This window comes from Balaenoptera acutorostrata, chromosome 16 (genome assembly GCF_949987535.1).
Source record: "Balaenoptera acutorostrata chromosome 16, mBalAcu1.1, whole genome shotgun sequence".
In the NCBI taxonomy this organism is placed as follows: Eukaryota; Metazoa; Chordata; class Mammalia; order Artiodactyla; family Balaenopteridae; genus Balaenoptera; species Balaenoptera acutorostrata.
The window spans coordinates 61,299,294-61,311,744 of record NC_080079.1 but is presented as its reverse complement, the minus strand read 5'-3'; the positions used below and the strand labels follow the sequence as shown (position 1 = coordinate 61,311,744).

Below are 12,451 nucleotides of genomic sequence, written 5' to 3'. Positions count from 1 at the left end.
CACTTTTATGTTTTATTTCTTATGTTTTTGTTTGTACTTGTTTGTACTTGTGCCCTCATATGATTTCTTTAAAAATGTATTCATCTAGGAAACAATAATTAGCTTTCAACATAAGAACATCTTGAGTTTCCATTTGCATTTTGGCTTTCATTGCATACATGCTGATTTCAGCATCTTCTGTAGAAGAGAATAAGAAAATATGTACAGCAATTATGTAAGAAACTCTTACCTTCTCAAGACACAGTTTGGTTACTGTATTAACAGGATCTCACAATTTTGTCAGCAAACCACATTTAGTTACTAATAAGCCCCGCTATTTTGCTATGTTAGCTGCAAATACAGGATTATAGGTATGAAGGTAGCATATGTGATTACTGATCACTCACAAAATTAGGGGTTATCAGAAATGATATTTGAAGTGGTTACTTGGCTTTTTGCCTTCTAGAGGCTGAGGCTGGACTTTGGTGTATCCCTAGTAGAACCATTAAGTCTCTAAGAGACTCAGTTGACTAAAAGAGCAGGAAGTCTAGCCAAATATGACTCATTTTAGGAGTGCATCTCTTGCCTCTATTGTCCTCTGGTATTGAATTCATTTCTCACACAGCCCATCTTAATGTAACAAGAAAGATGGCATTTTTCATCCCTAAGCCAAAAATCTCATGAGCCCAAAGGCAGAGACTTTCCACATCTGTGTATCAGTTTTGAGAATACTCTGATTAGTCCTGCCTGGGTTACATACCCACCATTGAACCAGTTAGTGTATCAGAGGTGGGGATTTTGGCCAGCCTTGGATATACTCTCAGCCATTTTCCTGTGTGCAAGTGTGCGTGCTTGCGTGCACACCAATGGTGTTTATATATGTGGGGGAGTGCATGGATGTTGAGGAGGACGCTCTAATCAACAGCTCCGCCAGCACCTTGTAGGGTGTAGGAGGTGAGGTGGTATCATTCTCTCAGCAAGAGAAAAGTTCATTATAGCATATATAGAATATATTTATGAAAACCTCATTCCTCAAGGTCCAGCCAAAGTCTGTCTTCCCTATAAAACTTTCCTAATCACCGAGCCTGGAAACAGCTCCTTCACTGGTTGTTTGTACTTTATACTTTGCATTATTGCAGTGCACAGTGTATGCATGTTTTATCTCATCTAGTGCTACTTGAAGTAGGGAAACTAGTTGAATAACTCTTAATGCCTTATAACTAATTACTTCATTGCAACATAGGCTCTAAATTTTTATTCAGTGAATTAATTCTTAAACTCTTTAAAGATGTTTTAAGGTTATGTTTGTAGTACTCAGTGGCACATAATGGATTCATGTATTGGCTGTAAATTCTTATCTATTCATAAGAGTTGATAGAACTCTTACCTGAAAACATTTCATGGTTCTTGGACCTTTCTTTTTTCTTGTTACATAGAGTGAGCTTGTGTGTGAAATAAATCCAATACTGGAGGACAGAGGCCAAGAGATGCACTCCTAGATTACATTTCTGTTCTTTCTGGTGACTATAGTGAGCCTTGACTATAATAACCATTTCTTGCATTTGTCCGTGGGGAAAATTCCCTCAGAATATATATATTACTCCTATATAAATAGTAACATTTTATTTTATTTTTTTATAAATGTATTTATTTACTTATTTATTTTGGGGTGTGTTAGGTCTTCGTTTCTGCGCGAGGGCTTTCTCCAGTTGTGGAGAGCGGGGGCCACTCTTCATCGCGGTGCGCGGGCCTCTCACTGTCGCGGCCTCTCTTGTTGCGGAGCACAGGCTCCAGACGCGCAAGCTCAGTAGTTGTGGCTCACGGGCCTAGTTGCTCCGCGGCATGTGGGATCTTCCCAGACCAGGGCTCGAACCCGTGTCCCCTGCATTGGCAGGCAGATTCTCAACCACTGTGCCACCAGGGAAGCCCAATAGTAACATTTTATTAAGGCCATGTGGTCAGTGTTTTCTTTCTTAAAAAAAAAAATGTAGTAGAATTGCTTATTTGGTGGAGAAATAAATTTTCTGAAAGTGAATTTGCAAAGAACTCAGTGACCTATCAGAATGATCAGTCTTTTCCCTATGGGTTAGCAGGTCCTTAATTAGTGAGCTTATTTGCATTGTAATTAGAACTCCAAAAGCACTGAAGGTCAGCAACATTGTTGTTAATTTCATAGCATACTGTGTAACAGTGTACTATGTAACCAATAGGTAATACCGCAAAATGGTCTTTTTAAGAAATTTGTCTGTTGACTCATCCAAGAGGGGTCACTGGAAAACAAAATATAGCAAAAGAATCAAATTCAGATGTCTTAGGGTTCTCAAATTCCTTTAAGCTTGATGTAGCAAAATAGTTTTACTCTTTGAGCCCTTGAGCTGAAGTCTGGAAAGCCATGTTAAGTTTTTGAGTAAACAAATTGAAAAACAAGAAAACTATCTTTAAAAAAATAACAAACCGGTTCAAACGTGTTGTCTTTGAAGTTAACCACATTAGAGATTTGAACATTTTCTTGTTTTATAGGCATGAGTGAGGAAGTCTTGGGTTCCTCCTAAAACAGAGTTTTTCAGAAATTGTTTTTCCTACGCAGAGCTGAGACCTTAGCTATCATTTTTAGTTCTTAGTTTTGGTGAAGATTAGAGCTGTTAAGCTGTAGAAGTGATGCAGATTTACACCCTTGGTTATGTCTCTGTTCTCACATACTCAAGAGGAACTGATTATATAACATTTTAGCATGGGATAGCATGTTGATCCCCATTCAAGTATACTGACAATTCTACTTTGTCTTGTTTTACATAGCACTTGCTTATCCAAGTGTACAGAGCTGGATTGTTTAGATTTGAAATATTATAATAAAACATAGTTACATTATTAAATTAAGTAGTACTAAATATTTAGTATTAAAAAATAGTATTTTAGTAAAAAATAGCTTGAAAAGATTTTTTTTTTTTTTTGGAAGGTGCGGGAGTTGGAGTTAGGTTCTTCTCTACATGGTAGGTTTGACTTCTTTGGGTATATTCATCCCTCAGTTTGAATATTGTAAAGATGCTCTGTAGAGAAATATATAAATTTCTAGACTTACACTCACAAGTCCTTAGAATTGGGAGCAATGTTAAGTTATCTTTGCCCAGCCTCCTGCATTAGACAGGAATCCCTTCGTTAGTACCCCTCTTTCCCTATTTGTGTAGCATTCCTCCCCTAGATTCAGCACAAATAAGGGAAAAGGAGTACATTTTTTCACTAATGGAAAACACACACACACGAGACCTTTGATCTCACTTCTATGTGAAGCTTGAATAAACTGCATTCCTTAGAAAACTTGTTAGTATCCTGTAGCTATCAAGTCAGATTCAGAGCTGTTTAAATGATTTCTTGTTGGTCAAGATATTGCTTCTTTATACTCATAAAACAGGTTAAAGCAGGCTTTCTTAGCCTTTCCCTTTTAGAAGCTACGTTGGTATTTCCAAAGACTGCTAGGGAATGCTGGTGGGAGCAGGAATGGGAGGAGATGGCTGGGTGTGCAAATCCTGAGGTTGGGTAGGATCTTCTATAGCTGAAGTTTCCAACAAATCATGGAGCTGAAGTGTGAAAACAACAGCAAATCTCAGTATTAGCCAGATGTGGCTTTGAGATGGTAATTTACAATTTCATGTGATTTTTGAAAACTCTTTGAACATGTTTTAGACTCTTTAGATTGTTGGTGCCTGAGGAGGTACTTAAAAATCAAAGTCTGTATTTACATGGTTGTGTTTAGAGAATTGAAGCCCAGTGAGGTTAAATGTCAATCAGGTAACAGCTAGTAAGTATCTGAGGTGAAATTTGATCCGAAGTCTTATAACTTATCATTGTCCTACTTTCTAGAACAAGAAATGAAGTTTAATTTTTTTTTTGAAGTTTTAAAATTTTTATTTTATATACAAAGAGTTATTATTGTTTCTGAGGAAGGTAGATATGCGTGATGACCCATTCAAGAAGTTCACACTTAGTCCAACTTAATGAAGCCGATGTCCTTCGCGTACTGGCGGAAACACTGGTGGCACATATTGAGGCCGTATTTCCGGATCAGACCGTGCCGGTTTGAGCAGACGCGGCAAGAACGAGAACCCTGGCCGAATTTTCTCGGATGGCTCCAGTAGAGCTGCTGGTGCCCCATGTTGCTTTCTCGGCTGCAACGAGGCAACAGGCAATTTTTTTTTTTTAAAGATAAAAATAACATATTTAGGACTTCCCTGGTGGTCCATATTTAGGACTTCCCTGGTGGTCCAGTGGTTAGGACCCCGTGCTCCCAATGTGAGGGGCCCGGGTTCAATCCTTGGTCAGGGAACTAGATCCCACATGCTGCAACTAAGACCTGGCACAGCCAAATAAATAAATAAATGTTAAAAACAAACAAATAACATATTAAAGAATATGTCAAGCACTTTTACCTTTTCTTACGGTTCCTCACAAGGCCACCAGGTAACTGCCTTCATCTGAGGAAATAGACCCAGAGAAGTTAAGCATCCCTAAATACTAAGCTCTCATTCTACACTCAGGACATCTGATTCACATTTCTTGCTGTTTGTATTACACTATGAAGACACAAATTGAGAACTTGTCAAAGTGAACTCTGTATGTGCTAGATAAGCACACTATTTAAAGAAATTCTGTGGTAATGTGTTTAGTGTTTAGTAACCTTTTTTAGATTTTTGTCTTTCAAGTTCTCTTATTCACACATGTAGGTACCCTCCCACCCCCACCAAGAATAAATATCCCCTTGTGGGATATACTTAATTGTATGCTTTGTAATGGATTAACTCACTAAACTTCAGTTTTGAGCAGGTTGTGTTTTCCGTTAAAAGCCTTGGGCAAACTAATTTTGCTTATGTTTAAGAGTCAAAATGTTCCAGTTAAGAGAACAATTTCTGGTAAGTTTTTATTTACTTCAGAGATTTTGAAATTTTCCCTGATATTGATAATTTGAATCTTATGACTTAGCATTATTAATTATTATAATTATATGGGATAACTGTTACTATTCACAGAGTTTAATATGCTCAAGATTATACAATAAGTGGCAGAGATAGGATTCAAACCTGAATCTGATTTATTTTTAGTGATTAGCTCAAATATTCAGGTATTGTATAAACAATAGAACAGGAATCAACAGTGATTTGTGTGATCAAAAAAAAAAAAAAGCAAGCCCTTTGCTTCAAAAAATACTCCTATGTTATATATGAAACAATTACTAGTAATCTGCTAAAAAGCTGTTAATCTTTTAATATTATTAATTCAAATTTTATGAAAATGTTCTACGAGATCTGAGATGGCAGTGATGAGAATTCTGTTTCATTAAAAATGACCTACAGCCACAATTAGTCTTGGACCTCATACAAAAAAAAAAAAAGCAACATTTTTAAAGAAATGATAAAATGTTCAGTTAGCCTACTTTTAAGAATATGACTATAACATTTCATTAAGTTCAAATAATATTTTAAAACCTCAGTTTTATAATGCTTGATAACCATAGGAAAAAGGAAGTAGGGGTAGGAAAATACAGATCTGTGAAAAGACGGGGGGAAGTAAAGGGAAGTGATAAAAAAGGAAAAGGCTCATTCCTCTTAGCTATTTCTGATTTCTACATAACTTCCAACGTCAGACATCTCTGCTTTTCAACTTTTCACTCAGCTCTGAGGTGTGTATGTGAGTTTGTGAGAAGCTTCTTATTATGAACCTGTGGGCTGTTAGCATGGGGCAAGGAAAAAGAGCTTTGTATTAGGAATCAGAACACCTGGGTCCTATTAAGGTTTCTGTCCAGATTTGTGTATGCACCTGTGAAGTGAGTAGTACAGATTAAAATGCTTTTCAAACTAGATCATGAATCAATTTGGGTGTAGAAAAAGTGGTATTTTATAAAAGGAAAATAGAAAAGGTCAATGCATTGAATATGGTAAAGGTAAGTATTGCTTTGTGAAACGTTTCCATTATGTATATTTATGGAGTATTAGTTGCAATGCAAAATGTATTTTTCACAATGAGTTTGGTTTTCTGTACTAAAATTTAGTGGCTTAAAAGAACAGCCATTTTATTAGAGTTCATGGTTTTGTGGGTCAGGAGTAGCTGGTTGATTCTTCCGCTCCATGTGCTATTGACTAGGATCACTTGGAGGTATTTAGCTGATAACAGGTCCGGTGTGGAGGGTACAAGTTGTCTTTACTCATTTGCCTGGTGTTTTGGTAGTGGTGGCTGGCAATCTTGGCTTAGCTGGGTTCCTCTCTTTCTCTGTGTGGTTTGAGGGCCTCTCCATGTAGTTTCCTCAGCCTGGTAGTTGGACCTCTTAGATGGCAACTCAGGGCTCCAAGAGACCAAGGCAGGAGCTGGCAGTCCTTTAAGGCTAGCCTGGAATCTGGTCAAAGGAGTCATAGTTTAGCCCATATTTAAGGGGAGGGGACATAGACTCTTGTCTCCAAGAAACTGTGGCCATTTTTAATCTGCCACAATTATAGTAAAATAATTTTGAAAACCATGACTGAATTTATCCAACCTTTTAATTCTGTTATTGCCTTTTGAAAGATGATTAATTTCAATAGTCTACTCCCCTGCACCCCGCCACGCGTACCCCTAACATTGGAAAATGTGTCAATTTTTGATTTCAAAGTGCAGAGTTTAATTTAAATATGTATAGTATTTTTCCATGGAACTGTGAGTTTTAGGTTGTAGAAATAATTTAAGGTCTAAAAATTTCTGTGGAGTCTTAAGATAAGTTTGCTACCTAACACTACCTGAAAAGTCTATTTGGCATTCAGTAAGAACTGCCTTCCTACAATGCCTGAAGATTACATTTGGATTTAATGACTTCTTCCCTTCACGTGCAGGCAGTCTGAAGCTGTTATGTTTTTGTTGAAATCTGAAAAAGTGAGAAATCTGCTCCCACCAACCCCCATTCCACCCCTCAGTAAAGAAAACAAAACCGTTAAACGTTTTTGTTAAAAACCTAAAAGTTGTTATCACAAGAAAAAAATCTTTGTAACTATTTATGGTTATGGATGTTAACTAGACTTATTGTGATGATCATTTTGCAATATATACAAATACTGAATCATTACGTTGTACATCTGAAGCTAATCTAATGTTATATGTCAGTCATACCTCAAAAAAAAAAAAGCATTAATTCTTGTAAAATGCAGGTTTTGTGGTGTACTGTATCTTTAGGTGACAGAGTGGTTTCCAGAAGAGGACTATTCCCTGTGACAGAGCTGTAGGGATTTGAGGAAATGTCCATGTCAGAATATCTGCCCATATTTGGAATATTAATAGCACTTTCTTAAGATATAAGCAAAAGGACTTATCTTCTCATACCCTTGGCTATTTAGAATCCCAGATCTTGAAGCAGTGTTTGGGTTTAACCCCTGGCTTTTGGGGAATGGGTTGGGCTGGTTGTTTGACTAGTTATGCTGCAGAGTCATTCTTCTTTGCCTCAGTCTGCAGACAAACGTCCTGTTTTTCAGATAAACCACATTCATCTTAAATGCTCCTCCACCCCAGTCTATTTTTTTCCCCACTGAGGAAGACATGATGATGGTCAAGATTTCCTTCAAAGTAATTAAGGAGGAGAATGTGAAAAATTATAAGAGCTTAGAATGAAATTCTGTGGGTTTAGATGCCAGTATTTAAAAATAACTATTTAAACCCACCCCCAAATGAAATGGGAATGGGAGAACTTATGTGTATTTTAAACTTATAAACAGGCATATGAGGATAAATGTCTTATAAGTTATAGATGATTAGTTACACCAAAATAACAATTTTTGGAATAATATTATATATACACACATACCTATGTACATAGTTTGTGTATGTGAACATATATCAAACCCTGATATTGGTAGTCCCATCACATTTCATTTCTTGATGAACTTATATAACTATTGAGGCAATAAAAGAAATTTGTTCTTAATGTTTCCTATACCTGATTCTCTCATGTATGTAATGAATCATTAGGAAATCTGCACGACGACCCACCCCAAAAGCTAATGATCCTTCCCCTTTAACTTGAGATTACATGATCACATTAAGTAACCACTGGGTGAAGTAATCTCCATTGAAAGCACTCCAAGGAGTGCTATGGTATATATACTATATTTATATCTATAATTTTAATTCTACTTGACTTGTGCTGCGTAAAGAAAGACACTTCAAAGATTACATTTTTCCCAATACAACAGTTTTGGTGGGCTCTTTGCAGTTCTCTCCCTCCCAGGTTTCGCTGTAACTCTGAGACTACTATCACTACCACCTCCACCACCATCACCACTGTATAAACTTCCAAGTCTTTCAATTTTAAATATCTAGTTATTGCAGAAAAGCAGTCTACCCTATTTCCACAAGGAGGGGTTTCACTCTAAATATTTCACTATTTCTCTCTGCACCCTGAAATCCAATTTCAGGTCAGTCTTTAGGCAGATGAGAGCCAGTACCAGTCTGTGTCTTGTCCCACAGACTGTGAGAGAAGATGGCCGTCTGCCCATGTAGTAGGGTGGAAGATAGGGCCTTCAAATCTAGGTCAGTCCTCATCAGTGGAGACTATGAAATTGCTGGTTCCTATTATTAGGATACTCTCTTAGAGAGAAAAAAAAACCCCAAAAAACATTGAATAAAAGAAAACTTTTTATAAAACCAGTTCCATCATTTCTCAAGCAACCCATTAGAAATTTCTATTTCTTAGGACTCTTTTTGGATAAAACTGCATGTTTAATTTGAGACCACATTTATTTTTACTCTTATATAGTAGAACATGATAGGCACTAGGAGTTAGAGGATATACCCAAGGACTAATGTAAGTAAAAAAAAATTTGTTTTTTTTACAGTGGAACCTTTTGTGGACATTTGTGGTTTCAACTTATGAGTCTTGAAAGATCTTTTTTTTTTTTTTAAATATTTATTTATTTATTTATTTATTTATGGCTGTGTTGGGTCTTCGTTTCTGTGCGAGGGCTTTCTCTAGTTGTGGCAAGCGGGGGCCACTCTTCATCGCGGTGCGCGGGCCTCTCACTAGCGCGGCCTCTCTTGTTGCGGAGCACAGGCTCCAGATGCGCAGGCTCAGTAATTGTGGCTCACGGGCCTAGTTGCCCCGCGGCATGTGGGATCTTCCCAGACCAGGGCTTGAACCCGTGTCCCCTGCATTGGCAGGCGGATTCTCAACCACTGCGCCACCAGGGAAGCCCTTTGAAAGATCTTGATAAGAAATAATTTGTAATTTTACTAAAGCCTAAATTTGATTTGCATAAAGTGAATGGCTGGGGTGGGAGATTTACTTAGTTGTATGGTAAATTTAACCACTTGCTATTCATTGTGTGCCCCTGAATTCTTGCAGAGTGGTAAAAAACATGTTTTTCTTTGTCAAAAATCAGTCTTGTGATTTTGACAGAAATGAAATTGTGGTTGAAATTTTTAAAAATGAAGAGGTCTAAGAAATGATTCTTGGTGGCAATTAGGAGTCTTGGCTAAATTAAAGACAAAAATAGCAGATTCATTGGCTGCTCAGATTTAATCTCTGAATAAGCACATATGGAAATAAAGGAAGCAATTTCTGAAAGTATTTCATATGATGCTCTGGCTAGTAAGAAAGCTGTTACCGGACTACTACATCTTATGGGTTGAAGTCATAGTGTGGTGTTCTGAAATTTGGGTGTTTATAAAAGTCTCAGACTTATGTCAGTCTGTCTTGGGTTTACTTTGGTAACACTGTACAGTGGTAATTAGCCCCACTTCTGGAGTCAGGCTACCAGAGTTTGGATTTCTGTTCTGTAACATGTGACTTTCAGCAAATTATTTAACCTCTTTGAGCTTCAATTTCTTTAAATGTAAAATGGTGATAATAAAATATCTTCTGATAAGGTTTTTGTAAATTCAAATGAGATAGTACTTGAGACATATATAGCATGGTGTCTGGCACATATTAAGCACTCATTAAGTTTTACCTGTTATTTTACTTATATACATATTTAGTGGCTGCTAGCAGGTGACTGCTAAGGTAGAATGGTTCCCTTCGTAGGGTGTTGTTCAAATGAAACTGCATATACAATTCTGGACAACTATTTTTAGTCTATTAATAGAAAGCAGTAGGCATTACAGAATAAGAAAGACTAGAAAGAAAAATCTGTTTCCCAAGTCTTTATCTCTATCCCTGACCTCCCCTGGAACTTGTCCTTTGAACTTCTTTCTTGTCTTTCCCTTTTATCTCAGTAACAGCAGCGCCATTTACTCAATTTAGTCCAAATTTATCCAATTTAGTCTAAAATCTAGGAGTTACTCTTGACTCCTTTATTTTGCTTAGTCCCCCATATTCCTGTCATTCTATTGGGTTGGCCAAAAAGTTCCTTCGGTTTTTAAGTAAAAAAAGACACATTTTTCATTTTCACCAAGAACTTTATTGAACAGCGTATTCCCCATTTTGTTCCACTACCTTCTGCCATATTTCACGCAACTTCATAATGCCATCTTCCCAAAACTTTTTATCTTTTTGAGCAAAAAACCGTTCCAGGTACCTTTTACAGTCTTCCAGGGAATTGAAATTTTTTCCATTAAGAATTTTGTAAAGACTGAAATAGATGGAAATCTGAAGGTGCAATGTCTGGTGAATACGGCGGGTGATTCAGAACTTCCCAGCCAAGCTGTAACGGTTTTTGCCTGGTCATCAAATAAACATGTGGTCTTGTGTTATCCTGATGGAAGATTATGTGTTTTCTGTTGACTAATTCCAGACCCTTTTCATTGAGTGCTGCTTTCAGTTGGTCTAATTGTGGGTGGTACTTGTTGAAATTAATCGCTTGGTTTTCCAGAAGGAGCACATAATAGGGGACTCCCTTCCAATCCCACCATATACACAACATCACCTTTTGATGAAGACCGGCCTTTGGTGTGGTTGGTGGTGGTTCATTTCATTTGCCCCACGATCTCTTCTGTTCCACATTGTACAGTATCCACTTTTCATCGCCTGTCACAATTTGTTTTAAAAACGGAATGTTTTTGTTATGTTTAGGTAGAGAATCGCATGTGGAAATATGGTCAAGAAGGTTTTTTTTTGCTTAACTTACGTAGAACCCAAACATCAGAGCGATTAACATAACCAAGCTGGTGCAAATGATTTTCAACACTTGATTTGGATATTTTGAGTATGTCAGCTATCTCCTGTGTGGTATAATGTTGATTGTTCTCAATTAACGTCTTGATTTAATCGCTATCAACTTCAACGGGTCTACCCAACCGTGGAGCATCGTCCACGAGAAATCTCCAGCACGAAACTTCGCAAACCACTTTTGACACATTCGATCAGTCACATTCTCCATACACTGCAGAAATCTTTTTTTGTGTTTCAGTTGCATTTTTACCTTTCTTGAAATAATAAAGCATAATATGCTGAAAATGTTGCTTTTTTTTCTTCCAACTTCAGTATTAAAATGGCTACACAAAAATTCACCAATTTTGATGTTTTTTTTAAAAAATGCATTCTGATATGACAGCTGTCACAATACAATCTAACAAAATTGTTTCGAATGAAGTTAAAGACAACTAAGGGCTACTAGAGCCATCTTATGGAAAAAACCGAAAGAACCTTTTGGCCAACCCAATACCTCCAAAATGTCCATTTACTTCTTTCTATGTCCACCACTATCTTCATTGTTCAAACCACAATTATTTGTCATCTTTATTACTGTAATAGGCTTTTAATTTAGTCTTTCTGCTTTCATGCTCCTTTGAGCCATTCTCTACACTATAACCAGGTTGATCTTTTAAAACAAAATCAGATCATGTCATTCCTCTGTTTAGAACTTAATTACAGTGGCTTCCTGTCTTGCTTATAATAAAGTCTAAACTTCTTAGGCTCATCAAAGCTAAGACGTTCTGCTTCTTTCTCTGACCACAACCTTTTGCCCCTCCCCTTTTTTTCACACTGGCCTTCCAGTTATTTTAGAGCTGTCTGTCTGTCTGGAATCCCTTCCCCCACCTTGCTCTTCCTTGTCATTCAGTTTTCTCCTACTGGAGGTCTTCCCTGACTACCCACTCTAAAGGAGCCTTTCTCTATGTTATCTGCTGGTTTTAATTCTCTGCATAGCACTTATGATCATTTAATGTTCTTGTTTATTTGATTATCTATATCTCCTCACTAGAATATAAGTTCTATAAGGGCAGTACATGTTCTTGGTCATTGCTGAATCTCCAATGTATTGAGTAGTAGAGAAGATCTCAATAAATATTTGTTGAGGGCTTCCCTGGTGGCGCAGTGGTGAAGAATCTGCCTGCCAATGCAGGGGACACGGGTTCGAGCCCTGGTCCGGGAAGATCCCACATGCTGCAGAGCAACTAAACTCATGCGCCACAACTACTGAGCCTGCGCTCTAGAGCCCGCGAGCCACAACTACTGAGCCTGTGTGCCACAACTACTGAAGCCCACGCGCCTAGAGCCTGTGCTCTGCAACAAGAGAAGCCCCCACAA

The 12,451-nt window shown here is 37.5% G+C and overlaps 2 protein-coding genes across 6 annotated transcripts in view; one reads left to right on the top strand and one right to left on the bottom strand.

Moving 5' to 3' along the window:
• Positions 1-12,451, top strand: part of ADK (adenosine kinase) — a 506,491-nt gene that overhangs the window by 7,992 nt on the left and 486,048 nt on the right. The gene's annotated exons all lie outside the window — the stretch shown is intronic.
• LOC114238843 (40S ribosomal protein S29-like) lies at positions 3,852-4,155 on the bottom strand. The gene has a single exon (XM_057530674.1). It carries the CDS (start codon positions 4,127-4,129, stop codon positions 3,959-3,961), a length of 171 nt encoding a protein of 56 aa, XP_057386657.1. The 5' UTR covers positions 4,130-4,155; the 3' UTR covers positions 3,852-3,958.

What these genes read in the sequence shown, in the direction of transcription:
- LOC114238843 (XM_057530674.1), bottom strand. Translation starts at nt 4,129, where the DNA reads ATGGGGCACCAGCAGCTCTACTGGAGCCATCCGAGAAAATTCGGCCAG.